The sequence below is a fragment of the Hyperoodon ampullatus genome (genome assembly GCF_949752795.1).
Source record: "Hyperoodon ampullatus genome assembly, chromosome: 20".
Classification (NCBI taxonomy): Eukaryota; Metazoa; Chordata; class Mammalia; order Artiodactyla; family Ziphiidae; genus Hyperoodon; species Hyperoodon ampullatus.
The window spans coordinates 512,046-539,982 of NC_136933.1; the positions used below are offsets into that span (position 1 = coordinate 512,046).

Genomic DNA, 27,937 nt, shown 5'->3' on the forward strand with positions numbered 1-27,937 from the left:
TGCCCTGGTGCTTAGGTGTTGAGTACATGGTGATTTGCACTCCAGGCCCTATTCGTTTCCCTCCTGAGGCAGCAGTTCCCTTGGCTCTGCCCCTATCGTCAGCTGCCCCTAGGATAGCTCTGAGCCCTAGCCACCTCTCTGGGAGATTTCCCTATACCCCCACTATAATCACACCTGCATAAGGCAACTCAGACCTTTCAGACATGTGTCCTGAACCTCTTGTTTTCTTAAATACCTCTGTGGTGGTTGTGAGACTTAAGGCCAACCTCCCCAAGAGGCTTTTTCTATTTCTTGTAGTAAACCTAGACTCACCTTCCGTCATCTTCAGCTCTTCTCACATTTTGTTCTTTCAACCCTGACCTCTGACCCTGCTTTTCACTTCTGCCCTTTCACCCTCACTCCTGCTTCCTTTCATAAATCCATGAATCTCTTTCGACCCTCCTGGCCCTGGGCCACGTTCCTTCCTCTTTCCTCAGTTTTTTCCCCTTTCCTCCCCTTTCCTTCATTCTCCCATCCGACTTTCAGTCCTTCCTTTCTCATGCAGACTTTGATTCCAACCCCATCAAAAACAAAACAAACAAAAATTAAAGCACGCCAGAGTTAGCAGCATCTCAAAATTCAAAAGGTTTATTAATCACCTATTCTATTTATTCAGTTTTATTGTTTTAAAATATATCAAAATAAATAGAGAAATTTATACCTATCTTATTTATATATGGAAGAACAGCTGGTACCCCAGGTGGCACCAACAATCCTAGCAGCTCTTACTATAAATATCCATAGTAGTAAGCAATTTCCATTTCTTTTTGCCTCTTAATGAAAAACTGCAGTTTACCCAAAGAGGTGTATTTGACAGCATTCACACGTTCTTGTTGAGCCCGCCTCTTCATGGCCTCCCGCTCTGGTCTCTGTTCTTGTTTGATGGGCTTTGACATGACTGGCTCAGAAACGTTGGGTTCCCTCCATGGTCTTCGTTGCTTGCTGAAGTCTTGGAGTAGAAATGCGGTTTGGAGCTTGGGTGGGGAGTGGCACTTAGTCACAGCAGGGGGAACAGGCTCCCGCTGGAGAGAAGCACAAGATGAAGTTTTGTAGGATGCAGGCCTAGGAGCAACAGACTGAGGGACACTAGGCTGGGTATGGTCGGTCCAACCCGGACGGTTTGGGTTGGTCACAGTTGGCTGAGCTGGTTTGGCAGGACCTGGCAAAGAGGCAGGAGCTGGCTGGGATGAACTGGCTGCAGCAGGTTGAGCTGAGTTAGTAGAGGCAGTCTGGGCACGGTCCGCCACAGTAGGCAGATGTGAGACCAGAGACTGTGGCCTCCGAGGAGCAGGTCGAGCTTGAGGCTTGTCCCAGGCAGAAAAAGGCAGAGGTATCAACTTGACCTTCCCACGAGGAGGCAAGTGATACTGGGATGGAGATGGAAACTCTGTTTCAGCACTGCTGTCTGGTTTCTGGGTTTTGACTTGAGGTTTCTCAGGGCTCTTACCCTCACGTGGGGTACGCTGCCATGGCTGGCTAGGTGGGGGTGACTGGGGTTCTTTAGGGTTGCTTGAATTCCCCAAGACCCGACAGGAAGAGAGCCCAGTTTTCTTATCATTCTTCTCCCCCAGTACATGAAAAACCTTCACAGACTCCAGCATGCACATGCCTAGGGAGGTTCGAGGCTTTTTAAAGCTCTCTTGCATAAGCTCAGTTTCCTGTTCCTTCTGCTTCATCTGGGGAATTGTTGGCTTCTCTTCTGCCTTGACTTTGTTCCCTGCCTGCTTATTCTCTTCAGCCTTCTTTCTTCCTCTGGCCCTTGTGGTCTTTTCCTGCCCATGGCTCTTAGTTTTGCTGATCTTTCTGGATGCAGTTTTCTGAGGTTTGCCTTTAGAATGCTTGGCCGTGTTCACAGGAGCCCTGTCACTGACTGCAGCATTGCATGGAACCACTTCTCCCCGTAACAGGCACTCTGGATTCTTTGGCTGGATTTTGGCCTTGGGAGCACCACTGATCGGCTCAGAGGCTTTATGTTTGTTCTTCCTGGGTTGATCAGAGGGAACCTTTAGGAGACTTGGCTTTTCCTGTACCTGATTCATCTGAAGATGAATGGCTCTGGTGTCTTTGTCTTTGATCACATCGGGACCTTTGGATTGATCAAGATCTTTCAAAGAATTAAAGATATATCAGTAAAAATGCATAACAAGCAACAAAATTCAATCAATGTGAAAGTATAGGTAGCCAAATTATATATAGACAAGTATTTCAATTGAAACTGGTACAAAGCAGACAGCCAAATAATAAGTGTAAAAGAATTTCATTATTGTGCTCATTCATATCTTTACCCAGCAAGTAACAGGTATTAAGCCTGGTAGAAATATATATTTCAAAGTATAGAAATATATCATAAGCAGAAAGGAAGCTTAAAAAGTATCAAGAAGGTTTTTGTATTTTTCCTAGAACTTAGATTATAATCATCTTCAACATCCAAGAAGATGACATCCCAAAACCTAAAAAAAACGTCGTCACTTGAATCCAATTAAAAAAGATTGTCAAATGTAAGACAATCCAAAGGACTCCACAATATTGTTTTCGATAAATGCAGATTTTTTTCCCACGCCACGTGGCCCTGGCTGTGAAATCACTGAGTCCTAACCACTGGACCGGCAGGGAATTCCCTCAATGTGGAACTAGAGATGTGGGGCTTGACTTTTTCTTTTCCTTCTTAGGTAGCTAAGATCTAGAAACGAACGGTGGCTGTTGATCAATGTGCTCCCTGTGTTAGGAGGGAAAGAACTGTAAAGATGAAAAGCAACCTTGCCGTAGAACCTACATATCACACAAAGGAAATAGTCCTTGTGATTCAACTTAGAAGATATCATTTAAAATTTGTATTTGGTAATATGTCTACATAGTTTAAAAATTAGAAAGAATAAAACATTGAAAAGCAGACCCCTAGATAACCACTTTGGTTTCTTGTATATAGGAAGCATCATTACTAAAACATATTTCTAAAATGTGGATATTCAAAAGTATCAAGTGCCAACTGTATTCAGAGAGGCAATAAAAGAAAAACACACTGAGTATGACTTTTCTGATAATCTGCCTTTCCTGGTGCTACCCTGTTCTGGGCTTACTTTCCTCCTTAGTCTGTTAAAATAAGGATTTGCTACAATCCACTTTGTTTTGTGCTGCTCTGAGCAGAATTCACTCTATGCTGTTTCTGCTTTAATTTAAAATCTTTGGTTCCCATCAACATTCCATTGCAAACTATGTTTTACTTGAGAGCTCCTCTATGCTTTCCCTCTTCATTCTTATATTTTTTCCTATCACTTGGTTCCTGTCAGTCTGGGCTGATGAAAACAATCCTAAACTTCCTTACGTTTGACTCTGGGCCTCCCTACAGCCCAGTACTCTCCATCCTCTCTCCCTATTTTCTCCTTTCAACTAGTCGAAATATTAGTGGAGGGAGACCATTAGAGATGGAACATCTTGCTATATATTTCTAGTTTTCTGTGTCACCTGCCGTTTCTATGTTTCTGTTGAAACACTCTTGAGAAGTCTCTGATACCATTTTCTCCATGGGTACCCTTTAAGGCTCAATATTAGAAAAGAAAGGGATCAGAGTGATCAACCAATGTAGTATCCTAACATAACAGAGAAGGAAAAAATCAGGCGTTGTGAGACAGTCAATGATGTGTCCAAAGTCACACAGATAGTAAATGCCAAAGTCAAAAGTGAAATTAGGTCTCCAGACTTGTAGTTCAATACTTTCCCTCATTATTCCATGCTATTTTGAATCTACTACTAAATTTAGGGGCAAAATTAATCTGACGAAAAACTTTAAAAAGATTCTTTTCTTACCTGACATGGTCAGAGAAGAAGAGGAAACATCACCTGCAGATAGAAGGGATGAGGAGGCAACACCAGAAGATGTCTGAGTGTCTGCAGCGGAACAGTACAAATGTCACTAGATACTGGTCACTGGTCACTGGTCCATTGTGATGATCCGACTTTATTTATGACAACTCCACGGAAACCCCAAGACTCTACCAAGTGGTAGTAGGTTTGGTAGGAGAATGATGTGACAAAGCAGGCAGTTGAAAGATATGAGATAGCCAATGGGGAGGTCTGATCCCCAACAGGAAGGCGCGGATGGGTGGAGAGAGTGTAGGAGTGGTAAAACAACACCTAAATTTCTGAGCTCTGGGGAGGAAATCCTAGAAGACAGATTTACCTCCTCCAGGCTCTTACATTACGGAAATCTGCAACATTTCTTACAGACGTTCATTAATTAACAAACAGTTACTTATATTCTACAGAGTATTATATTTTATGTATCATATACTTAGAGCTATATATATATATCTTATTTAATTAATATCCTTAGGAAGGAAAGAGCCATCTAGTTTGAACTATTACAGTTCTGAAATCATATCTGTCTAATTCGTGAACTTATAGCAGCTTTTAAGGAGCAAAAGTAGGGATTCAGAAGCTCTTTTTGTAACTTGGTTAAAGAGTAGCGTGAAGTTTGCTGAGTGTACCTTGTGCGGAATGTTGTGGTCCAAGGCTCTTCTCTTTTAGTTTCTTCTCCTTGACTCCTGCCTTCCTTGGGCTGGGCTAGGCTTGGCCAGGTTGGACTTACATTTCTCTTCTGCTTTCTTTCTTTTTTTTCCCATTTTGGGCATTGTTTCTATGACAAGCCTTGATCTTGCATTCTTACCCTCATGGATGTTACTTGCTGTCAACTTCCAGCAGCAGGAGCCTTCTTTTCAGTGCCTGATGCTTCACAGAATAGACTCTTCCCATTGGAAGCAAATGGCAGAGAGCTAGGAGACAGAGCTGGCTGCAGACCTTTCCTCTTCCAGCCTTTGGTTGGAATTCTTTGGCCCATAATTTGCTACCTATGTTTCCTTGGGCCACAGTGGTATCCTGCCATCCAGCTCTTGTATATGTGAGAGACATTCTGAATACTGTCCCTTTTTCTTTGCACAGAAGTATATACAGTGTGGCAGTTACTGTAATCTCCTCCCCCTTGCAAACAGCCACTCTAGAATCTTGGACCTCTAGGGTTCTCTGTCTTGCATGCTTGGGGGCAAGGCCAAGCTAAATGAAGAGGAGAATAATTAGAGAAGGAAGAGGACATTGCTGGAGAACTGGGAGCAGATAAGGTGAAAGGGCCCAGGAGAAAAGAGATTCATGTAGATTTGTTGGTTTCTGTGGGAAAGAAGTAGACACACTTTGGCCGCATTTTGTATTACCACAACAGACAGTCATAGATATAAGTAGCTCGATAGTGCAGCAACTGCCATGAATTCTGAACACTAAAGAGAACAGTCTTACATGTATTTCTCATTTTGTTTTCTGTCATATTACCTTCTTAATAGAATTCACTGGTATGTTTGTAGAATACAGATTTTTTTTAAATGGTTATTTAAATGGTTTAAATGGTTATTTAAAATTTTTCTTAATGGTTATTTCCTTGCCATATTTTTAAGGACTCCAACATTGTAAGACATATTGCATGTTTTTGTCATGAAGACTTTTTCTCTTGAAGTATCATGAACGAACTTGACCTGTTGTATTTTGTGGAGAAAGTGTAAAAAGGGTCTGTGAAAAAGACACTGTGGTGAGTCGCATTATGCACCCAGGCGTAAGGAGCAGATACCTGCCATCAGCCCAATTTGGCCTGGATTGCCTCTGTTTTAGTTCCCGTGGTTAGTGCTTTTCTCCCTAACTGCTCTTGTGACGGTGATAATGTGAGTAAGGGCTGATTGCTGTTGATTTATATGTGAGTTTAGCTGGTTTGAGGGAGGAAATCTATGGACCTAGTCATTTTCCTTGGTGGTAAGCTTTCAGGGAGGGGTGCAAAGATTGATCTTTCTGGGGACTTTTCTAGTACCAGGAAGATATCCCATAGAGGGGACCTCGAAAGACACACGTGTAATTTTTAGGCCTATTTTTCCTGTTATGAGATATGAGTTGTTTAACTGATGGGGATGATGCTTCTCTGAGAAGAAATTGTGAAAGGTGTTGTAGTATAGAGATGTGGCTTAAGCTTTTAAGTTTTTCTCAGGGTTTTTCCCCTAAGCTTCCTACTTCTGATGGCCTACTTACATGATACTAGTATGTGATGTGAGGCTAACAACTTACTAAATACCTGCAAGCCAGATCAGTCTCTTTTCTCTATATTTCCAAGGAAATTAAGGGACCCATAGCTACTGCAGGTTAGGGTGGGTGGTGTGAGATTGGGGGAAGTGTGGTAAGATATTTTGGTATCAGTAAAATATTTACACATTAAAATATTCAGTTCCAACATTCAATTCTATTGAGGCAAACCCTTAGTTATGTTTTTCCTGGTTCCTAGCCTATGTAACTTATTTTCTCTCCCTAGTTCCAGCCATTTAGCTTTAGCTTGCAAGCTCAGCTTCATCCTAACCTCTAAAAGAATCTTACATGTAGGGGAAAGAAACTAAAGACCTCTCTTTCAACACTTAGGAACATCAGGCCCTACCCTGACCTGAACCATTATTCTTAGAGTTAGGGTATTGTCTTGTCCCCTGTACCCACTTCCTGCATTTTGAAACCATCAGGTTAACTGAGACATGTCTTGGTGTAACATCCCCAGTTCGTCTACCCCTGAGGCTCTCCTTAATTCTTCCCATTGTCACATTGTGATTTAATTAAATACTGGAATCCCTCAAATCCTTGCATGGTACCTGAGGCCCTATGGGATACTGGTCGATTTTGTTAGTGTCAAGTACTTAGCTGTGTGATTCTCCAAATATCCCTTGCTCCTATATTTTCCATGCCAGCATACTACATACCCATTAAGGCATTGTTTCATCTCATGTTGCACGCACTCCCATCGAGAGGCCTACTCTTTGATACGTCCCATACTTTCTGGAAACCCTCTTATGGCCAGGTCTGGATTGTTTTGTGTACCCACCCAAAGCCTGTGTCTTTTAGCAAGCTGGAACTATAAGGCCAACATAGATTTTCTAGTTTCTGATAGATTTATGTCACAATTTGTACATTGTCATGTCTATAGATATTTCTATCAGTTGTACGTTTTGGGCATTACAAGCCTATTGGATAATTTTCATAAATTGCAAAAGAATATTTTATGACTTAGCACCAAATCGACTGTGCCTAATCGTAAGTTTGTACATTGTGTACGTTGTGCTCACTTGTATCTTTTCTTTATTCAAATAGTACTTTACTAGTATTGTCCCATTTGTAATTATGTGGAAGTTTTCAGAATTGTAAATAAATGTTTGTGGATTGAAACTTGGTTAGACTATGAGTGTCCCACATACGTTAAAGGTAGTGATCTTTTTACTCATTCATTCATTCATTCATTCATTCAATAATTCTGACCTTCCTGACTCAGTTTACCCACCTCAAATGGTTGTGAAGATTACTAACAGTGTATGTAAGATACTTTCAGAAATGAGAAACTAAAAGGTAAAACTAACAAAAAACACTTGTTATTATAAATCACAATGGAATTTAGTATGCCATTATACCTTCAGACGTACTGTAGGACATGCTGTTCTTTGCTGTTCCACTTGTGGCAAGATTCACAGTTTTTCTAACAGGTACAGATCCCTATGCCTGCTACTGTGAGGAAATGTTATACTTGAGCTCCACTCTTATCTCTCTCAGGCTTTTTGTGGTATTTTCTAAAATGTAAATACATACTGTCAACCAACCTCCAGCATGATACCAGGCACATAGTAGAAACCCAATAAATGTTTCACTATGAGTGGAGTATAAGTTGATAGAATATTTTTCAAGGTTGATTAGGCAGATTAGATTGATTGAAAACCTTTCAATATTTTAAGTTTGCATCTCTTTCATTCCAGAAATTCTACGTCTAGAAATTTATATATAACTCTACACATGTATAAAGAGGTTCACATTGCAGCCTGTCTGTAACAGAGGTCAAAAACAAAAAGCAAACTAAATATCCCCAAACTGAAAACAAAAGTCCATGAATATTGGACTGGCCATGTAAATTATATAATGTGACGCAGCTATTAAAGAGAATAGAAGGGATGTACGCAAAAATTGACTGGGAACATCACTATCCAAGACAGATTGTAGACTGTGTATACTATACTGCTCTTGTATAAAATACAGGATATCCATTACGTAGAAATACGTACAAGATAGAACAAGTGTGAATGTAAGCATTTGGGAAATATCTGAAAAAACCACACAAGAAACTGGGAGAGTGGGACAACTTTCCATGTCCCGTAGGAGTGGAATTCTGAAGGGTACACACGCGAACTAATGAACGTCTGCTACCAGCCTCCGGCTAAGGAGGGAATTGCAGCCGTCAGAGTCCTCTTCCCTAATGAAGCGTCTCAGTCCTCCGGCGTGATGACGTCATCCGGACGGGCCGTGGCGCCTGCGCAGTAGAAAGAGTTGCGCGAGCAGCGTGGGCTTGTGCCTGGGCGTTTGTGGCTCGGCGCCGTGTGCTGGCACCAGGGCCGCCGGGTTGGCGACTTTGGCACTCTTGGCGTTGGGTGATTGGCATGTTGGGGGTGACATGAGGCAGTGGCATCCTGCCCGTGTGAGCTGGGGTCAGCGTCGCTGCTTTTCCGGACGTTCGTCAGCCAGGAGGAAGGGCGGAAAGCACATCCCGGAAAGGTAATACGCCTCGGCCCCTGGGCGTTGCCGGCGGAGCTCAGAGCCCCTGGGCCTGGGCTTCGTGTCTTGTGCTGTCTCCTGTCACTGTTGCCCCCGGCCGCTGCCCCGTCCGCGCTGTGCTATAGGGGGTATTGGTCGTGTCGCGGCTCAGTTCACAGTGGTTGAAAGGGACAGTGTGAGATGTTCTGATTTCCCCGCACCGTTTTAAAAGGGAGGCTCTGGCCATTTCTCCTCGGGTAAAAGGCAGAGGGACTGCTTTTTAAGATGGGACTGTGAGTGTTGTGGACACTCCTTAATTACCAAAATGGAGTCCTCTTCTATTCCTCAAGCTGTGTTGTTTTGGCAGAGAAAATGTGAGTAAGAGGAACTGCAACTAAGTTGAGTGAAAAAACGCACGGGTACTGCCGAATTTTCCATCGAAACAGTTGATTTGTGTTGTCTCTAGGAATTATAAAGGCCGTACTGTTGCTTGCTAACCGGTGTCATTTGAGAGATCTCCCTCTGTACGTTCAAATGATTGATTTGGGACTTTGCTCATGTGTGCAGTAAACCCTTTAATTCCCTAAGACCTTCCTTTCCTCCATCTCATAGCCCATTAAGCCCGCTTCAGTTTATCTCCTGAGTTTCTTTTGAATCTGTCAACTCTTCCTCAACATCCTGATCCTGAACTTGCCTGTCTGTTGCAATTAGGTCCTAACTCGTGTCCATATTTCTTGTTTCCTTCCAATCCATTCTTCACACAAGAAACCTTAAAAGAAAGGTGGAACATTGCTCATAGTCAGCGCTCAAAACCATTGTTTTGAGAATAGAAAACACACCGTTGGCCTTTAAGACTCTTCTTGGTCTAGAATCCTCTCTGCTTCTCTAGCCCCATCTTGTGCCACTATTGCCCCCACTTTCTTTGCTTCAGATACACTGAATTAACCTTAGTTCTCACTCATCTTACAGCAATCAGTTCAGATATTATTGTTCACTGTGATTCCTAGCATTACGAATTTTATTATCAGGATTTGTATGAGGACTAAAACAAAACTGTGAAGTGGAAGAATTGAGTTCAAACACTTTCAGTCAACATGCATGTATTAATGATACCATTGTAGTCAACACCGGGCTAGGTTGTATCAGGGATACAGAAGGTCTGGCCATCTCTGGGTTTCGATATCCCTTATTGGTTGAGACCTTTGCATTGTTTTGTTGCCTTTTATTTGTTTTCCAGATGGGAAAACAGGAACAAGGGAAGTATAGCTTCTTACAAGGTGGGGTTGAATAAGTGGAGCAGCAAAATGCAAAGCAGAAAGAAGAGGGACCTACTGTAGAGGGATATGCTTTGCGTTTTCTGGGCACACTCATCCTATGCAGGGAAACAGCCTAACATAAAATTTGCCTAAGAAAATATATTAATAGTTGGAAGGACTATCTCCCAGTTGGACAGCGGACACCTGGGACTCGTTTCATTGCGTTCAAAGTTCCTTTAAAAAAGGTAAGCAAAAGTTATTACCGTATTCTTCCAGAAATCTGAATTCACCATATAGAGCCCTGGCTCTCAACACCGTCATACTCCATTTTGCCCTTTTATAGCAAATACTTTTTAATGCCTCCTTTACTATCCAGAAATGGAATTTATAGATAAGTACAACCTAGTTTGGTAGTTAATTTAAAAAAATCCCAATGGAATGCCCTAACTATAAATAAAGAATAAAGTAATGATTAAGACAGCAATATGCATCTCAGTATGTAAATGTTTGGGGATGACTATACTAGGAATAAAGAAATAGTCAGTTACTTGTACCATGAATGCAATAAACTATGGACTTTGATTGATAATGATGTGTCAGTGTTGGTTCATGAATTCTCACAAATGAAGCACACTGGTATGGCATGTTGATAATGGGGAAGGCTGTGTGGGTGAAGGAGAGAGGGTATAAGTGGGAACTGTGTACTTTTTGCTCAGTTTTGCTGTGAATGTCAAACTGCTCTAAAACTAGTCTACTAATTTAAAAAGAAAAGTGTGTTGCTGGCACTTGACTAACCAAACAGATCAGTGGAACAGAGAACATAAATAAGCCAAATACATAAAAGAATATTTAGCAGTGAAAGCCATCCTTCATATAGGTAGATAGTCAAGAAGTATTTATTTATGTGTCTACTCACAGGGACTCTGCTTGGTGCTGGCAATCCAGTGGTAGGCAAAATTGATGTGGTCCCTGCCTTCTGGGAATTTACAGTCCAGTTAGGACACCAACATGAAATAAACACACATAGAAATAAATATATAGAAGTGAACTTATTTTCTTCCGTCTAATCTCTCTGGAAGAAGGGATTGTAATATCGCTTATAAATTCCAGAGGAGGAAACATTACTTTGAGTCTCATATGTTAGCATCACAGGGTTTGAATAAATGGATAATATAGTAAAGGATTTTAGACACATGTTCCTTCTTATTTTATTCTTTCTGACAGAGTTTTGAAAAGAATCTTGCTCCAGAAGAATGTTTTTCCCCCTTGCATCTTTTTAAACAAAATCCAAGAACAGAATGAAGAATTCGGGCTGATAATTGACCTAACGTACACGCGCCGCTATTATAAGCCAGAGGTAAATGGAACCCATAATTGAAAACGACCTTCTTTCTGATACTGTCATAATTCATAGTAATTCAGTAGTTATCATCTTATGCTAAGGTGAATCCTGGCCTTCTTTTCATGGGTTCAGAAAGGGAAGCTAGTGGTTTCCTTAAATACACATTTGTAATTGCTGTTGCAAAATGAGATGAAAGATATGAATTGAACTATAGTATTTGGCAGTAGGCTGTAGATATGCTGAAGAAATTCTATAAGCTTCCATGTTCTATGTTTTGAAAACGAAGTAAAGTTTTAGCAAGAATATTAGTAGCCTAAAAGGAAAGAAAGGTATGTCCATTATGTCTTTAGCACTTATTTTAAGCAGTTGCCTGAGCATGTTTAGGCATCAGGGTAAAAGACAATTGTTCTCTAAGTTTTATGCTTTCTTTTCCTAATCCCTACCAACGCATATAGTACAGAAACCCATATATTCTCTTGGCCCATGTAGGACATACCAGTGCAAAAGAATTATCCTTCTGACCTGTTCCATGGCCTTGGGAGACAGTAACACCTAATATTTGTTAATATTTGTATAGCAGTTTGCCATTTAGAAAGGTCTTTCATATCCATTGACTTAGTTAATCTTCACAACAATGCTTTGCTGTTGAAGTGGAAGTAGTACTGATATCTCCTACTGATTGCTTACTCTGCACTAAGCTCAGAGGATAGACAACTACAATTACTAATTTTACAGACGATGAAACTGAGTCTCGGACAAGGAAGAACTGAAATTTCAACTCAGTTATTCCTCTTTTTTTTTTACTGTGGTAAAATATACATAAATCATATTTATTTTAACCATTTATAAATATGCAGTTCAGTGGCATTAAATACAGTCACAGTGTTGTGTAACTATCACCACTGTCTATAACCAAAACTTGTTCATCCTCCTCAACAAAAACTCTGTAACCGTCCAACAGTTACAACCCCATTTTCCCTCCCACCAGCCCTTAGTAACCTCTATTCTATTTTCTGTGTCTATGAATTTGACTCTTCTAGGTACCTCCTGTAAGTGGAATCTACAATATTTATCCTTCCATGTCTGGCGTATTGCACTAAACCTAGTGTTTTCAAGGTTCATCCATGTTATAGCATGTAACAAAATGCCATTCCTTTTTTGCCTTAATAAATCCCACTGTGTGTATATACCATATTTTGTTATTCATCGGTTGATTGACACTTGGGTTGTTTCCACCTTGTAGCCATTGTGAATCATGCTGCTGTGATCATTGGTGTACAAATATTTGTTCCAATCCCTGCTTTCAGGCCTTTTAGCTGTGCAGTGTAGGTAGTAGCAGAGTTGTTGGATCATATGGTAGCTCTACGTTTAACATTTGAGAAACTGCCAAACGGTTTTCTACAGTGTCGTCTTGTTTTTAAACAATTACCAGAAATTTTAAACATATACAAAAGTATACAAAATACTGTAAATGTTCCCTGTATACCCATGAACTCATCCAGCTTTAATATTTACCAATTGATGGCTGTCATGTTTTATCTATACCCCCACCTGTTTCACCCCATTCCATGTTATCTTGAAGCAGCTCCAAGACAACATGTAATTATACCTATACATTAAAAAAAATATTTATTTATTTATTTATTTATTTATCCTTGGGCTGTGTTGGGTCTTCGTTTCTGTGCGAGGGCTTTCTGTAGTTGTGGCAAGCGGGGACCACTGTTCATCACGGTGCGTGGGCCTCTCACTATCGTGGCCTATCTTGTTGTGCAGCACAGGCTCCGGACGCGCAGGCTCAGTAGTTGTGGTTCACGGACCTAGTTGCTCCGTGGCATGTGGGATCTTCCCAGACCAGGGGTCGAACCCGTGTCCTCTGCTTTGGCAGGCAGATTCTCAACCACTGTGCCACCAGGGAAGCCCCACCTATACATATTTGGTATGTATATTTAAAATATAGGACTTTTATTCCTTAATATCATTTTTTAATAGTAAATACCCAGTGAGTGCTCAAATTTGCAGTTGTTTCCTAAATGTCATAAAAAATTGTTTTTAAGAATTTTGAATTAGATCCAAATAAGGTCCACACTTTGCCATTGATTGTTAGGTCTCTGAAGTCTTATTTAATCTATAGGTTCTCCCTCCATGTCTTTCTCACTTTTTTTTCCTCCTTGAATTTTATTTTTAAAGAAAGCAGGTAATTTGTCCCATGTAGATTTTGATGGTTACATTCCATGTGTTGTTAACATATTCTTCAATCCTTTTATTTCCTGTAAATTGGTAGTTGGTCAGAATGAGGCTTGCATGTTTTGTTTTGGCAAGACAGTTTCATAGGTGATGATGTGTTCTTCCATGGAGACGTATAATTTTCTCTTTCTGTGATATTAGCAGTCACTGATGATTCATACCTACATCCATTAATTCAGTTGAGGCTTCCAAAAATCGTGGTGGCTTCCCTGGTCGGACAGTGGCTGAGAGTCCTCTTGCCAATGCAAGGGACACGGGTTCGTGCCCCAGTCCGGGAAGATCCCACATGCCGCAGAGTGCCTGGGCCCATTAGCCATGGCTGCTGAGCCTGCGCGTATGGAGCCTGTGCTCTGCAATGAGAGAGGCCACAACAGTGAGAGGCCCACGTATCGGAAAATTAAATAAATAAATAAATAAAATGGTGAATTGTGTTTTTCTTTTTTTCACTTATTAGCTGGGTATATTTCTATAAGGAGAAGATTCCCCTCATCAGCTATTTGGTCGCCCAGTTGTAGAGGCATGATTCTCTTCTTTTATTTAACAGTTTTCAAAATAATGAGTTGATTCACAAATATCCTCCAGTGGTGACCAATTTTTTTAAATTTATTTATTCATGTCACTGTGGACTCCGCTACAGTTACTATTCTAACTGAGGCCCTATGTTTGAGCAGTTGGAGCTTTCAGTGACTCCTGAGTCCTTTTCACATGACATCAGTTATTTCTAGACTTCTTCAGTAGTCAGAGCTAGGAAATATGTATGTTTGTTGCTAATATTTCTAAAATATGTCATAGGTTCATACTGCTACTTTCCATTTAAATTTAGAACTAGAGAATTTTCACTTATCCTTTTCTGTCTTCTATTGGTGTTTATTTTCTCCCACCCCATGAATACCAGTTCTCAACACTGCCTGAAATTTGCTCTATTTCCTCATTCGAATCCAAGTTCTTCTGTTTCTATTCTACTATTCTACTTAAATCACAGCCTCTGTATGGCCCCTGAAATGTAAGATAGAACATAAATGTAGGTAGAACTGTTTATATCATTTTGAGTTACATGTGCATTCATTCACATAGATTTGCTTTTCGTTTTGCATGCCTAGTAACTGTCCATTCTGCAGTTTTAATGAAAATCAAGTGATACTTACTGGTTAAAGCAGCTTTGGAGAAAATGGCTCTTATCAGAATGACTGACATACTAAGTTTAATGTCCTCTCTTGGTTTATATTCCGCCTTCTCTAATTAATTTTTTATTCTTTCCCTACAAAGGAAATAATACATATTTTCATGCTTTTGCCTTATAGGACTTACCAGAAACTATTCCTTATTTAAAAATTTGTACAATTGGGCATCCGGTGCAAGATGATGACACTATTATTAAATATCAATGTGTTGTTAGTGGATTTCTGAAAGAAAATAAAGATACTGGTGAGTTGTTTTTGTTTTGTTTTGTTTTCCCTTTACCTGAACTTTGGTATGCATTTTGAGTGGAGTTGGGATTTTTAATAGTTGTGACATTAGGCCTGTTGTGTTTGGTAACATGAAGGTGGAAATGTCAGATGGTGCTAATACAGTATGGTGTTTTTCCTGTTTATGGTCACAAACAATTTAGTTTAGTTTGGAAAGTGAATTTTGTGAGAAATATGAACTGAACTAGCTTACTTATCTCTTTTTTAAACATTTGAATGGAAACGACATAAAAAAATAAAAATGTTCTTTTGTCCTATTTATTGGTTGAGAGGTGGAAGAAAAGGTTAAGACTCTCAGATTCTTAGCGTATATAAAAGAGAAAACATAAAGCAAAAGTTCGGAGTGGGACAGATCCCTAGAAGCCAAACAAAGCAGAGTGGACCAGAAGAGTGGCTTCCTCATCATATGTGTTTAAGATATTTTTGCTGCTTTTATACTTTGGGTGCAAGTGAGGAAGAACACTACCACCTCTTATTCTTATCTTGACAGACAGGAAGAACTTAAAAAGGCTGGTGTTTTCTTGTTTCTGCTTTAAGATGTACTCTCTTGATAGTAGGTCTTAATAGCGTCCTTGCCTTTTTCTACGATCTAACTATCAGAAGGAACATGGTATTTGCCATATTTTAAGACTGAGGTATCTTTTGTCTTTGGATCACCACTGAACCACATGAAAAAGTGTTTGTTTTTTCCTTTCTAAATTTAGCCTGAGGAGTGTTCCCTTTATTAAATAAACCTAACAGACAGTACATATTCCATATATATAAAAAATGATAAACACATATACATAAAACAGGGAGTAGCGAGAAGGAATAGAGATGGAGGTGGGAAGATAGTGGATAGGAGGTGAGAAAGAGAGGGAGAGACTGGAATTTCAAGATAAATTTTCATTCTATAACCTAGTTGCTTAATGCAGGTCCTAGGTCTTAAATATCTTAAGCCCTATTCACAGATCTTCCCTGTACTTTAGCTTTAAAACTTGAGAGGCTTGGCCTTGCCTGTGATATCCAGGGTGTCTAGAAAGGAGGCAAATTTTCTGATTTGTGTAAACTGTAGTCACAGAAATGTTACCTCTTAAGATGTTAGGGTGCAGCTGCCAGCCTCCTCACTTCCTCCAGGCTCCTTTGTGTGTGTTCTGTGTGCTCCGCGTGGGCTAGAAGATCCTTACAAGTGCATGAGAGCACGTTTGTCAACCTTGATTGTGAACATGTTATACCAAGTGTAGTCCATTGCATATGCTGACTCCTCTGTGGGTCTTCTGCATGTAGTGGGCTAACTTCACCATGTTCTCTGCCATTGCAGTCTCAGGACCTTAGTTATGATCCATTGGTGGCTTCCTCTGGTATAAGCCCCTCCCACAGATGCCAGGCTCACTGATAATGAGGAGGAGACTATACTATCCACTCCCTAGAATTCGAGGAGACTCAGAAAATAAATTGTTTTAGTAAACACTGAGAGCCTTATAGGTTTGTTGTTAGGGCACGGGGATACAGAGGTGACTAGAAGTCTTTGTTCAGTAGCAACTTAGAGCTATCTAGAAAGATAAACATGTAGTGACTATAAGTGGTTTTATTATAATAAAAGAATCAAGTGCAGCAGGAATATAGAGGAGAAACTGAGGAAGGCCTGACTGAGGAGACAGCGTTTGAGCTGAGCTTTGTGGAAGAGGATTTTGCTGGAATGAGGAAAGGACAGCTGAGCTATTGCGAACAGGTACCGAAGGCACAGGGCTTAAACTTGTGCTCTGGAGGGGCAGCCTCTTGTGTGACTAGAGGGTAGTGTGAAAGGGCAAGGAATTCATACATTCCTTTACACCAAATATTTATAAAACACCTTCTAAGTTGAAGGCACTGTTCGAGGCAGTAGGAACAGACCCAAGTTCTTGCCCTTATGTACTTTACATTCTAGTGCGGGAGAGAGATGAATAAATAAGTAAATATGTGGAGTGTCAAGTGGTGGTAAATGCTTTGGAGAATAAAAAACAAGATGAAGAGGTGAGGGAATGTGGTAGGTGATCAGGGAAGTCCCCTCTATTACGATGTCGATTGAGCAGAGCCTTGAAGTGAGAAAAAAGCCATTGGATATCTGGGAGAGTGGAGATGGGTTGGGAGGGTGTGTTCTGAAGCAGAAGGAATAGTAGGTGCAAAGTCCCTGAGGCACGACGGTGCTTGGCATGTTTGAGGAATAGTATGGAGGGCAGTGTGGCTGGACAGGGGAAAGTGAGTGAGGGCAGGGCAGTAGAGAATGGGGTCAGGGAGGCTGGCAGGGGAAAGGAGGGAGGTGGATGATGTAGGTCCTTGTAATTTAGTTTGAACTTATCATTCAGTTGGAGAGACAGACTGGTATTTGTTTATAAAGAGTTCTCAGTGCTGTGCTAAAAACTTGGGCTTTATTCTGTGCTAAGTTAAGATATTTAAGGAACAGAGCCATCCAGCCAAGTTTCTATTTTACAAAGGTAACATCTTCCATGTGGAAGATCAGTTGAAATAGAAGTGATTGTTAGAATTGTAGGGCCGTAGTAATCCAGGCAGGAGATGATGAATGCCAGACACCACGTAGTCACAGACATACCTTTTGCAGAGATCAGCTACATGTTGTTGTTTTTTATTTACTTCCTCATATAATTTTATTAAGTGCTGGTCCACGAAATACTGTGGCATAGTTGGAAAAATCTGAGACTAGATTCTAGTCTCTCTTCTGTTTACCTGCTGTGCAGCTTCGGCTTACGTCTGAAGCCTTACTTTTTCATTGTGAAACAAGCACGGTGCTACTCACCTGAGTCCTGCTCAGGCACGTAGACCCGTGGCATGTGAGGAGCAGTGAATGAGAGAAGGAATGGAGGTGCTTTGGGACCCCAAGAGCCCTTCAGAAACTGTTTGTCCTTTTTAATATTGAGCATTAAAAGTGTAGGCATTCCATTTCTTTCACTCAAAAACAAATTCTATTCTTCTGATAGCCTGTTTTTTTTCCACTCCCTTTTACTATAGTCAAATCAGTTCCTGATGGACATTCTCCATTCCACACATTGCATCTGATTGGAGGATATGCAGAAATTCCGAGACACAATGAATTTTGACTTTATAGTACTTAATTCTTTATAGTATGTTCTTGCAAAAACACTCTTTTCTTCAGAGTTTTTCCTTTTCAGGATAGTGGTCGTGTTGTGGTAACTAATAAAGGCTACTCTTCAGAAAATTGTATAACTTGTTTTTAGTGTTTCTACTTCGCTTACTTAATTCCATATTCCCTTTTTATATACAGACTTATTGGTGTCCACTGTACCCCTGATTTAAACAGGACTGGCTACCTCATCTGCAGGTGAGTTGCCAACCCCAAGAGGCAGACCATGTTTAAATTGTTCTGTTTACAGTAGTAATGTAAGTTAATGTAAGCTGAATGCAAAAAATGCAGTCAGAGAAATGTATGAAGTGGAAGGCAATTTTGCCCCCTACTCAGAGGTTATGACCAGTAATAATTTAGCACATATTTTTTGAGACATAAAAAATCCAGATAGAAGCATATACAATGGTCCCTTTGTATCTGCAGGGGATTGTTTTCAGTACTCCCCATGGATACCAAAATCCTCGGATGCTCAAGTCCCGTAATGTAAAATGGTGTAGTATTGTCGGCCTTCCATATCTGTAGGATATGAAACCGTTGGATATACAGAACTGACTGTACATGTGATTTAATGGTATAGTATTTAGACATTCTGGTTTATAATTTAATATATGGTGGACATCTTCCTATGAAAATATTTGGAGACCTCAATCTTATTTATTTATTTATTTATTTATTTATTTATTTATTTATTTATTATTTTTTTCCTCCAAATTTGCTTTAGGTAGTTCGATATAAATTAATGAACAAAAACTTAAGCAAGATACATGTAAGAATTTAATAGAAGCTGATACTGTGATTCTTTCAGTTTTTCTCAAACTCATCATGGGGCTTGTAAGAAAATTAACCAACATGGACACTTCTACAGTTTAATGTCAAATCCTTAAGTGCTTATGACATACTAAATTCTTCAATAATGCACTTATGAAGAACCCTTCAAGAGACTTGTGTTTTGTGTGTAGAAATGTGTTGATTTCTTTGAGGAGTGAAGCATTCAGCTTTAGTGGATAAATCCTTGTTAGGCTGAGGCAATCATTATCATACCCCTCTTTGCCATAAATTGTCTTATGAATGGTCATATCAGTCTGTTTTGGCAAATGAGTAATTAGGGGAAGGGTGTTATTGTGCTTATGAGAATGATATTTTTCTCTGAAAAAAGATAAATATGCATTAGGAAACTGACCAGTTGGACTCTTTTTCTGCTTCCTCCTTGTTTTGTTAGAATATGATACTTGGTTTTACAGCAGCCATCTTGTGACCCAGAGATGATCGTATGCCAATAAGGACAAATGGTAGATTAGAAAGAACCAGCAAAGACAGAAAACAGCACCATCAATAGTAACAACAATCACAGCAAAAGAACGATGGGACCTTAACTTGTGGAGTTCCTATAAAGTAAAAAATAAATGCTCTATGTTTATTCTTAAAAACAAGAACTATGCAAACAAGCTTAAAACTACTTTTTTTGTGTTCCAGTGTTATGAAATGTAGCTATTAAGTAAAACCTTGACTGAGATGCCAGCAACTTCAGAAAAGAATTTGGATAGGGGGAAGCAGAATGTTATCTCACTTAGGAAAAACAACCACTGTCTTTATGCTAATCCTTGACACAGAATTAAAACATATATAGGTGCTATAACACTTTATATAAATCCTATATACTGGAGCAATAACAAGATCTAAATACAATTATATTTTTAAACCCTGGGTGAAGGCTTTCCATAAAAATAGCATCCTACTTTTCCCCCTAAATTTCTAAACTATCACGTACTTTTCCCCAACATCTTCAGCCATTCAGGAATTTTTAGGAAACTTTCATGCATGATCTTAATTCCTAATCCCCGGCTCTTTGGGCTCAAAGACAAAAGATCAAAACCACCAAAAATGATGGTTCTCTTGAAGTCAGGTGAGAGAAACTGACTCTGTTAGACTCGTAGGACAAAAGCCGTGCTGCATCAACTGTCTCCATGCAGGAGGGGCACGTAAGGGATCTCATCAGCCAGTCATCTGTACAGCCCAGGTGATCTGCATACACAGCAGAAATCAAACTGGGTTCTCATAAGCAAAGTCCATCATACAGATCACACACTCCCGGATCTTGTTTTTAATATTGGTTTTATTTTATTGATTGATTTTTTCTTGTTTGTGCCGGGTCTTAGTTGCAGCCGCTGGGCTCCTTAGTTGTGGCATGCAAACTCATAGTTGCGTCATGTGTGTGGGATCTAGTTCCATGAACAGGGAATGAACCCGGGCCCCCTGCATTGGGAGTGTGGAGTCTTTAACCAGTGCACCAACCAGGGAAGTCCCCCAGATCCTTTCTTCTGATCCATTTCTTCCAGGGTCATAAACACCTTTAGGCTGATGCTGTGTGAGGCCTATTCTTTGAGCTATCCTATTTGGTTCCTCTCAGCTGAGTTGCTATGAGAGTCTGGCTAGGTGTTGAATGATAGACAAAAACTGGAACTTGATCCAGATATGGCAGCAGCGGCTCCTGATCCAGCTCCGTCCCCTTGCCAAAGCTAGCCCAGTCGGACTGAGACTTGTGAGGCAGGGAGATGTCATCCGAAGTGGGGGACTTATGGCACTTCCTCATCTTCCAGGGCTTGAGTGTGTGTTCCGTGTGCTGTTTTGACAGTCATCAAACGTCTTTCTTTTTTTATTAATTAACTAATTATTTAAAATTTATATTTGAATTTTAAAAATTTATTTATTTTTTATACAGCAGGTTCTTACCAGTTATCTATTTTTTACATATTAGTGTATATACGTCAATCCCAGTCTTCCAATTCATCTCACCACCACCGACCCCCGCCCTGCCCCACTTTCCCCATTTGGTGTCCATACGTTTTTTCTCTACATCTGTGTCTCTGTTTCTGCCTTGCAAACCGGTTCATCTGTACCATTTTTCTAGATTCCACATATATGCATTAATATACAATATTTGTTTTTCTCTTTCTGACTTACTTCACTCTTTATGACAGTCTCTCGGTCCGTCCACGTCTCTACAAATGACCCAATTTCGTTCTTTTTTATCTCTGAGTAATATTCCACTGTATATACATACCACTTCTTCTTTATCCTTTTATCTGTCGATGGGCATTTAGGTTGCTTCCATGGCCTACCTATTGTGAATAGTGCTGCCTTGAACATTGGGGTACATATGTCTTTTTGAATTATGGTTTTCTCTGGGTATATGCCCAGTAGTCGGATTGCTGGATCATGTGGTAATTCTATTTTTAGTTTTAAAGGAACCTCCATAGTGTTCTCCGTAGTGGCTGTATCAGTTTACATTCCCACCAGCAGTGCAAGAGGGTTCCCTTTCCTCACACCCTCTCCAGCATTTGTTCTTTGTAGTTTTTCTGATGATGCCCATTCTAACCGGTGTGAGGTGATACCTCATTGTAGTTTTGATTTGCATTTCCTTAATAATTAGTGATGTTGAGCAACTTTTCATGTGCCTCTTGGCCATCTTGGAGGCCGTCTCTATGTCTTCTTTGGAGAAATGTCTATTTAGGTCTTCTGCCCATTTTTTGATTGGGTTGTTTGATTTTTTAATAGTGAGCTGCATGACCTATTTATATATTTTGGAGATTAATCCTTTGTTGATTCGCTTGCAAATATCTTCTCCCATTCTGAGGGTTGTCTTTTCATCTTCTTTACACTTTGCTTTGTTGTGTAAAAGCTTTTAAGTTTCATTAGGTCCCATTTGTTTACTTATTTATTTTTAATGCTGCATTGTTCCTTTGCTCACTGATGAACATATAAAAGTCAGAAGTTTTTGATATTATAAAACATGAAAATAATGAACATTCCTGTGTGAGCACCATTCAATATATATGCTTTGTCTCAGTTTACTTTATTCAGAATGGAACTTCTGCATCATAGAGTTTATGTCCTTATGCTTTTGGTGGATGTTGCTACACTGTACCAGTTTATGGTTGTTCATGCAGGAAATACTTATTGAGCATGTGTTATGTTTAAGCACTGTGCTGGGTGCTAGCAAAAAGACTTGTGAAATTTTGTGAGTGAAGAGACTTGACCTGCACTTTGTGAATTCTAACAGTCCAGAGAGGGAATAGATATTCAAGAATCATAGTCTGCATGTAAAATTACAACTCTGACAAGTGCCAAGGAGAAGAACATGGTACCATGAGATCATATTTTAGGGAGGACTTGATCTCATCATGGAGATTAGAGAAGGTTTATTTACAGATGTTTCAGCTGATATCTGAAGGATGAGTAGGAATGAACCAGATAGGGACGTTGGGGAGAGATTTCTGAGCATAAGGAATAGCAAAAGACCCTATAAGAGGAAAGCATATGCTGTGTTGGAGGAACTGGCCAGGAAGGTGGGGCTGTTGGGGGAGCATGTGATAATAATGGAGCTACAAGTGTGGGGTAGGAGCTCGATCGTGCAGGCTTATATTTAAGGTTTCAGACTTTAAGAGTAATAGAAAACAATTGAACTTTTTTTGTTGAAGGTGAGTGTGTGGAACATACCCAACTGGACTTTCAACCTATCATTTTGCTACTGAGAGGAGAATGCACTGCAGGGAGAAAGAGTGGAAGAGAGGAAACAAGTTAGGAGACTGTTGTAGAAATTGGGGATAATGGTGGCTTGGACCAGGGTATGGTGGTCATTTTGGTGGAAAGATGTGCACAGATTCTAGAGGTATGTAGCAGTATCTTTGTTAGCACTGGTGGTGGGTTGAGGATGAGGGCGAGGGAGAAATAGCCATCAGTGATGGTGATTCCTAAGTTTCTGGCTCCGATGGTTGGTTAGATAGGGTTTTGTAGATACGATGTTCATATTTATCCTAATTCGCCTTTTGTTATTTGTTGGTTCTTGATGAATACTCTGTCATATTAAGTCTCCTGTTTTTAGCGTACAGAGCACTTTCACCAAAACTGACTGTTGCATGTTATCAGATAACTTTTTAACATCTTCCAGTTTGGTCCTGTATTTTATTCTCTTTCATTTATTAATTAAATTGTTGTATTATTGTAAATAATTATATTAATAGCTCTTCTAAAGTTGCGTTATCCTTGCGTCCTTGGTGTAACGCCTTTTTGTAGTCATGGTGTATATCATTCTTTAATAATTATTGATTAGATGTGCTGATATTTTCTTAGGATTTTTATATATATATTTGTAAAGCAAAATTGGACCTTTTTTGCAAAAACTTGATTTTCTTTTCTTTTTATTTACAAATGACTCGAATTTTGTTGTTTTGTAGATATTTGATTGATATAGAAGGCATGAGGCCAGATGCTGCAATTGGATGTAAGTATAAGGCTTTTCACTACTTTTCCGTTTTTATAAAATTTGAAGTTAGAAGTGTACGGGAATTTCTCAAATTTTGGAAAAAGAGAAAAGTTTGTAATTCATTTCTTCTGACATAAGATAACCTTTTACTAAAAGTTTATAAAGGGATGTATCTGGAAATAGATATAACAGCCTGAATAATTAGTCAGTGGATTTCAGCAATTTTTTCTTTTTTAAATTTATTTAATTAATTTATTTATTTTTGATATTATATCCACTGCACAACCAAGGAAGTCCCATTTTCTTCCTTCCTTCCTTCCTTCCTTCTTTCCTTTTTTCCTTTCTTTAAATCTCCAAGTCATTTAAAATACATGAATTCTTAGTAAAAAATATCTGCAGTTAATATAACCAAGGGGTTTATAACTTCGCCTCTAAAAGTTATATTCCTGGGACTTCACTGGTGCTCCAGTGGTTAAGACTCTGCCATTCCAATGCAGCAGGCGTGGGTTCAATCCCTAGTTGGGGAGCTACGATCCCACATGCTGCACAGCCAAAGAAAAATTTTTTAAATGTTATATTCCTATATTATTGAATTTAGTTGTTAGATTTTTTTTCTTTTGCTGTGCATGGGCCTGTCACTGTTGTGGCCTCTCCCGTTGTGGAGCACAGTCTCCGGCCACCCAGGCTCAGCAGCCATGGCTCACGGGTCCAGCCACTCCGCGGCATGTGGGATCCTCCCAGACCGGGGCCCGAACCCGTGTTCCCTGCATTGACAGGCAGACTCTCAAGCACTGCGCCACCAGGGAAGCCCTAGATTTTCTTTTAATGTTTAGAAGATTTCCATTTATTTACCAGGAACAAACAAAACCTAATGTAAAAATAGTTTTCCAGAAACTATTTCCATCATTGTCTTCTTCCCTTTCTCCTGCAGACTGGTGTTTCCTCTTTACAAGGTATCTGTCATTCCATAAGAAAGCTGCTCTTCTGGTTTCATAATAGATGGTGAACAGCGGTAAAATATCCAGGTTACCTAAATTTCTAGAGTACACTTCAGGGAGCGAATGATGCAGTGGGATGTTGGGGCAGAGTGAGAGATACAGATTCTGGTGAGACTGAGAGTCATTCACAAACATTACTGGGCTGTGGTGAAGGGAGAACAAAAATAAATGAGGTTCGTGCTGGTGGACGGGAAGCCAAAACGAAGAAGAATGGTGCGTAGCTGGGCAGTGTAATTAGGACCATAAGTGCTGTGTCTTCTGATAGTAATTATGAACAGAAACCAACTAATAATTACTAATAACATGTAGGTGACCAATCCTTGAGAGCTGAGGCAGAGAGAAGGAAAGATGGCATTATACCTCGTCTCTGGTTCATTGAGTTTCCCAGTCTGGGTTTTGACCAATCTTGGGTGAAATCATAACTAAATCATTTTTGCTACAGTGATCAGCTTTCGTGGGGTCCTTTCCCTGCACTCTGTCCAATGATAAAGCCCACTGGTTTATGCCTCCTGGAAAACAGTTATTTCAAAAGAGTATAAGTGAAGCATTGATGAAACAGCCATGAAGACCATGTTTCCACTTGGCCTCTCACATCCTTTTCAAAGCGCTTTAAAACCTTTTTCATTCAAAAATCAATAAAAGAAAAGGATTGGGATCAAGTCCCGTACAGAGGTAGTGTAAGAAAAAAAAAAAAAAGAGAATAAGTAGCAGAATAGCATCTCTTCAGACAATAAAATCAAGTTGGAAAAAAGAGGTCCAAAAAACAGATCAAAACTGTAACCTATTATTTCATAGTTGGCTAAAAGATGTTAGAAAAAACAATGGAAAAGATGAAAGAACGTGTGTCGAGGAGGGAATGGGAAGTTACTTTTTAATGGCTATAGAGTCTCTGTTTGCGATGGTGAAAAAGTTCTGGGCATGGTAAATGCTGATAAATGCCACCTATGGGTGTTTGGTTTTACTTGATCTTCTTCCATGAAAGGGTTTGGAGAGATTCAGAAACTATGCTCCTGCCTCCATCTTTCTGAGGTCCTGCTCAATATTTTGACATAGTTATTATTATTATTATTATCATTTTTTGTGTTACGCGGGCCTCTCACTGTTGTGGCCTCTCGCCTTGCAGAGCACAGGCTCCGGACGCGCAGGCTCAGTGGCCATGGCTTACGGGCCTAGCTGCTCCACGGCATGTGGGATCCTCCCGGACTGGGACATGCACCCGTTTCCCTTGGCTCGGCAGGTGGACTCTCAACCACTGCACCAGCAGGGAAGACCTTGACATAATTATTTTGAATTTGGATAGTGCTGATGGCTGCACAGCATTGTGAATGTCTTTAATGTTACTGAATTGTATACTGGAAAATGGTTGAAATACTAAATTTTGTTTTCTGTATGTTTTACAATAATAAAAAAACACAGATGAACGAACAGCATAAACCAGAATTCGGTAAGATGATAGAACTCAGGACAGAATTCAAAATAAAAGAAAAAAATTTAGAAAAGCTGACTAAATTTAAAATAATAAAAGAGTGGGGACTTCCCCGATTGTCCAGTGGTTAAGAATCTGCCTTCCAATGCAGGAGATGCAGGTTCGATGCCTGGTTGAGGAACTGAGATCCCACATGCCGCAGGGCAACTAAGCCCGACACCACAACTACTGAGCCCACATGCTGTGGAGCACAAACGCCACAATTAGAGAGCCCACGAGTCGCAAGGAAGAGCCCACACACTGCAACGAAGAGCCCACGTGCTGCAACTAATACCCAACACCGCCAAAAAGAAATAAATTAAATAAAATAATACAGGAGAATAAACATAATGGATAGTGCCTTAAGAGAAACAAACAAGACAAGGAAAAATGTTTTTTAAATCAAATAGAAGATAAAAAGAATTTTAGAGAAATGGAAAACATAAAAGATAGGCAAAAAGGAGTCAGGACAGCTCTGAAAAGAGTAATATAAGTCCGTATAAGAATCTATTATACCATAAAAGTGACATATCAAATCCGTGGGACAGATGAGTCAATAAATTGTGATACATACATGCTGAGGTATAAATAGTTCTCTGGAAGGATCCACAACATGGCAAAAGCAGATGCCTCTGAGGAGGGAAATGTGTGGCTGAGGAACATGGGGAAAAGGGTGACTTTTCAATGAATACCTCTGTGTACCTTTTCTAATGTTCTGTCATGTGAATTTCGTACCTCTGAAGGTCGTCTGAATTCAAACCCCAGTTCCCCCAATTACTAGCTCTTAATCTTGGGCAAACTCTTCACAGTCTCTAAGCCTCTTTATCTGTGAAATAAGGTCAGTAACTTAACCTGGTGCTGCGTGGCACAGAATCAACTGTCAATAAATGGAGATTATTAGTGTAAACAACCGAAATGCCCATCAATGGAAGAATGGAAATTTTAAATGTGGTGTATATGTGAAATATTATACAGTCGTAAAAATGAATGAAGTAGCGACATATGCTACGACACGGACGAACTTGAAAACATTATGCTAAGTGAAAGAAGCCCCACAGAGTGGCCACATTTGTATAATTTCATGAAATGTTCAGAAAAGGCCAAACCATAGCGACAGAAAGGAAATGAATGGTTGCAGGGACTGAAGGAGGAGGCGATGAAGAGGGCCAGCTGATGGTTACAGGGGCTTCTTTTTGGAGGATGAATACGTGATGGGTTAGATGACGGTGATGGTTGCATAGGCTTGAGAATGTACGAAATGACACTGAATTTGCAGTCTCAGGAGGCGAATTTTATGGCATGTGAATGACATCTCAAAAAAATAATTTTGAAAATGAAAATTGCCAGTTTTCCCATTTTCACTATCCACTATCCACTATTCACTGCCTCCATCTCTCCCTTCTCCCCACGTCATTCCTTTTGACGCCCACCCCTGACACTATCTCCCAACCTCACTCCCCCGAGCAGCCCCACGAGGCCTCCCAGGGAGCCCCTGAACCACTGGGCACCTGCGTCCTGTGGCTGTTGGAGCCGTTGCCCAGTGCCCGTGCCCCACAGCTCTCACCCATGACAGTGGACACGTCTGTAGGATTTTTCTCGAGCGTTTCACTTGATGGTGATGTTTACAGAAGGTGGCACGCCCCCTGTCAATGAAGGAAGCCCCTCAAGTTAATACTTAGGCCTGTCCAGAAGCTTGATCTCATCCACCAGTAACCTCAGCATGCTGTGCTCTGAAAGCCACGTTGGACGCCTGCAGGCACTTGCAAATACTGAGGACTTCAGAGGCATTTGGGCCTCAAATTGAGGCCTTGTACCTCCACAGGCGATGTGACCTCAGCCCTTTGCTGCACCTCTCCTAAGTGAAGTGGCACAGGAATACTGGCCTTGCCTGGCATTGCCAGGCTTAACTGAATAGTGCATTAGCTGCCCTGGTGCTTAGGTGTTGAGTACATGGTGATTTGCATTCCAGGCCCTATTTGTTTCCCTCCTGAGGCAGCAGTTCCCTTGGCTCTGCCCCTATCGTCAGCTGCCCCTAGGATAGCTCTGAGCCCTAGCCACCTCTCTGGGAGATTTCCCTATACCCCCACTATAATCACACCTGCATAAGGCAACTCAGACCTTTCAGACATGTGTCCTGAACCTCTTGTTTTCTTAAATACCTCTGTG

General features: G+C 40.3%; 1 protein-coding gene and 2 pseudogenes across 3 annotated transcripts; 1 reads left to right on the top strand and 2 right to left on the bottom strand.

The window, feature by feature from the left end:
* Window positions 1-767: 767 nt before the first annotated feature.
* On the bottom strand, window positions 768-8,538 carry LOC307068781 (uncharacterized protein C2orf78-like; the record flags this gene model as incomplete). The annotated part of the gene is made up of 3 exons (XM_079726815.1): window positions 768-2,155; window positions 3,844-3,924; window positions 8,388-8,538. The coding sequence occupies 3 exons, from the start codon at window positions 8,536-8,538 to the stop codon at window positions 768-770; spliced, it is 1,620 nt and encodes a 539-aa protein (XP_079582941.1).
* LOC307068782 (RNA/RNP complex-1-interacting phosphatase-like) lies at window positions 8,537-27,630 on the top strand (annotated as a pseudogene). Its single transcript has 7 exons — window positions 8,537-8,637; window positions 10,042-10,117; window positions 11,097-11,229; window positions 14,760-14,887; window positions 18,184-18,240; window positions 23,280-23,326; window positions 27,482-27,630. The product of its transcript is annotated as an RNA/RNP complex-1-interacting phosphatase-like (transcript).
* LOC307068762 (RING finger protein 11-like) lies at window positions 19,806-20,635 on the bottom strand (annotated as a pseudogene). The gene is made up of 3 exons: window positions 20,356-20,635; window positions 19,964-20,139; window positions 19,806-19,889 (listed from the first exon to the last, which is right to left on the bottom strand). The product of its transcript is annotated as an RING finger protein 11-like (transcript).
* Window positions 27,631-27,937: the final 307 nt, after the last annotated feature.